Source organism: Sinocyclocheilus grahami, unplaced genomic scaffold, assembly GCF_001515645.1.
Source record: "Sinocyclocheilus grahami isolate Dianchi unplaced genomic scaffold, SAMN03320097.WGS_v1.1 scaffold15.1, whole genome shotgun sequence".
Classification (NCBI taxonomy): domain Eukaryota; kingdom Metazoa; phylum Chordata; class Actinopteri; order Cypriniformes; family Cyprinidae; genus Sinocyclocheilus; species Sinocyclocheilus grahami.
The window spans coordinates 2,255,977-2,259,107 of NW_015505194.1; the positions used below are offsets into that span (position 1 = coordinate 2,255,977).

The window sequence follows — 3,131 nt, forward strand, 5'->3', positions numbered from 1 at the left end:
CCCCTGGTGTGTCGCACTGAACAGACCTGGTGTTCATTCAATATGCCTGTCTCGCACACGTAATGAAAATCCCACCCACAGGCGTGCACACGAATGAAATCTTGGGCTGTGTACAGAGGCAGGATGGCAACAAGGCATGTCCGAATCCAGTCTAGTAAAATGCCTTCATCTGGTTAGTTTTTGATGCCAACATAGATGCATCATTCACTTTTATATACCACAATCCTGTATGTGCAGGAAAGAATGAAAAAAGCATTAGACTGAGCATTCAATTCATTTATAATTAATTCATAACTCAGTTTGTGCTCAGAAATAAGCATAGTCATCACTTATTTGTTTGGTTAATTATACAGTTGACTTGAATTTGTTTTAGATCAGTAAATTTGACATTATAATGCCATAGTAGGCTGTTTGTTCTCTTAACAGGCAGCATTTTGGTTATGAAGGCACCGTTTAAATCACTGACTGGGCAAGGTCTAGTTGGACGCAAAGGGTTAATGTCTAGGCTTGTGGGCGGAGCCGTGGCACGCTATTGGATAATTATACGTGACGCAATCGATATGAGAAACCTAGGAACTAGTTAAGAAGGCAGTCGGTAACTTTGAAAAAAGGTTTGTCTTTTAGAGTGCGGCAGCTGCGAGTCTATCAAGGGAGAAAAGTATCTTTGAACATGGTGCTGCAGACGGAGCACAGCGAGACGGAGAGCAGCATGTCGCGAGAGACCACAGACACCGAGGAGAACGAACTGATGGCGTGCAGCCCGGTGCCACCGAAACCGGACTGGTGCAAGACAGCCACCGGCCACATTAAACGACCCATGAATGCCTTTATGGTGTGGTCCAAGATCGAGAGGAGAAAAATCATGGAACAGTCTCCGGACATGCACAACGCTGAGATCTCCAAAAGACTGGGGAAGCGGTGGAAAATGCTGAAGGACAGTGAAAAGATCCCCTTTATCCGCGAAGCCGAGCGGCTCCGGCTCCAACACATGGCTGACTACCCTGACTACAAATACAGACCCAAGAAAAAACCAAAGCTCGACAGTTCTTCGAAACCAGCGGTGCAGTCGCCAGAGAAGATCGGCAAAAGTGTCAGAGCTGCAGCGAAGAAGTGCGCGAAACTCAAGCCGAGCAAACCGGGGAACATTACCGCCAGAGCTTCTTCACAAGACTGCAGATTCAACTATGTTTTCACAAACTTAAAAGTGACCAAGTCTATAAAAAGGGAACTTACTGACGACGAAGATGACGATGACGACGACGACGACGACGAGGGTGACTACGAGGACGAGGAGTACATCAGGCTGCACAACGTCCCCGCGAGCCCCACGCTGAGCTCCGCTGCGGAGTCCGAGGGCGCGAGCATGTACGAGGAGTCCAGGCACACGAGCGCAATTCCCGGCAGCAGACTGTTTTACAACTTCAAGAACATTACCAAGCAGAGCGCAGCTTACCCTGCCTCGGTGTCACCAGCATCCTCTTTCAGGTCCGTCTCTTCTTCGTCCAGCAGCTCCAGCGAGGATTCCGATGACTTGCTGGTGGACTTCAGTTTGAACTTAGCGGCGGGCTCTCACGCGACGGACTTGGGCAACACTTCAGGAAACCTTTGTCTCTCTCTGGTGGATAAAGATTTGGACTCTTTCAGCGAGGGCAGCCTCGGTTCTCACTTCGAGTTCCCGGACTATTGCACTCCCGAGCTCAGTGAGATGATCGCGGGAGACTGGCTGGAGGCGAACTTTTCAGACCTGGTTTTCACTTACTAACTGACAAACTTTTCCAGAACCAAGGAGGCATCTCGCATCTTCAGGTTATTTTTTGACTCTGCCTCTGTGGTTGTCCTGGTTAAAGACGACGGAACCTGTGTTACGAGACTTGTAACTTAGAAAAAAGTGACAGTGGTCAACATTGACAGGGCTGTGTGTATGGCAAGCGCTTTTAACATGTATTCCTTAAAACTACATGGCTTCCACTTTTAACTGACAAGCAGTTGTTTTGCTTGTATCCTTGTAAGCCATTAGTTGGTGTTTTTTCAGTTCACTAGGAATTTTCCTTTTTTTCTTGCTGCTAGTCACTGTCCCAGTAGTAACAATATACTGTTTCTGCTGTTACTGGTAACATTTTTTTTCTGTCATGGTCAGTTAAAAACTATTCACTATGTATTGCAATTATTGCATGTATATGTTCAAGTTTTACTAGTACTAATTGAGTAGACTAGTATCTGATTATCAGGCACTAGTGTTTATTCCAGTTGGTACTAGTATAGGATAGTGACTAGTAGGAATAATGTGTATATAAATGATTGATTGCTAGTGAGATTGAGATGCTAGCAACTATTAAATCACTTACCAGTAATTAAAATAAGTGCAAGTCACATGAAAATAGATACCAGTTAGTTTAAAGCAATAAATGTTAAAGTAGCTTGCCATACCGTGTGGCTATTCTGTGGGGTTGCAGTGAAACTGCTTAAACTGGTGGAGCGCAAAATGTAAAATCTGAACTATGCATTCCCATCCCACCCATATCTCTACAGGGAGCTGGAAAACGGTTGCTGGACCGAATGGAGGCAATTCTGAAACACTGTTCAGGATGGAACTTTTTCTGAGGTCTTATGTAATTTCTGTATGCCACAAATGTTTCTCGTGTGTGTGTACCGGTTCCGTTTCCCTCCAAGTATGGGAATATTTAAGCAGATAACCACTCTAGAGCACACGTATGGCAGGAAGCATTTTGATACATGACCAACATACCTCATCTTTTTAAAAAAAATAATAATAATTAAATATTTTCTGGCATATTTTTGTACAGTTAAAGGGAATGTTCTTACTGTGCTTTAAGTGAGGTTTCTTCAGGCACTTCAACCCGGTTTCATTTGTAAAAGCATGCGAGAATTAAACTGAGAAGTCGACTTGCATTTAAATGCCTGGTTATTATTTTACTCAAGGCAAATGTACAGCTGTAGATCTGAAGCGTTTCTATAGGGAAGTGTACAATGGAATTGGGGGAACATATGAGCCTCATTTCTGGTACTAGATTGAAGATTGTATATGTTCTGTAATATAGTAAAGCTAGGAGTTTATGTATATCCGTGTGAATGGGTCCCAAATAGCAGGTGTAAAACTGGATTTTGTTTTG

The 3,131-nt window shown here is 44.0% G+C and overlaps 1 protein-coding gene across 1 annotated transcript; it reads left to right on the forward strand.

The window, feature by feature from the left end:
* The first annotated feature begins 545 nt into the window (after window positions 1-545).
* On the forward strand, window positions 546-2,765 carry LOC107601767 (transcription factor SOX-11-like). Its single transcript, XM_016294060.1, has one exon. It carries the CDS (start codon window positions 671-673, stop codon window positions 1,760-1,762), a length of 1,092 nt encoding a protein of 363 aa, XP_016149546.1. The 5' UTR covers window positions 546-670; the 3' UTR covers window positions 1,763-2,765.
* Window positions 2,766-3,131: the final 366 nt, after the last annotated feature.

Coding starts and splice junctions, on each gene's coding strand:
- LOC107601767 (XM_016294060.1), top strand. CDS start 671: ATGGTGCTGCAGACGGAGCACAGCGAGACGGAGAGCAGCATGTCGCGA.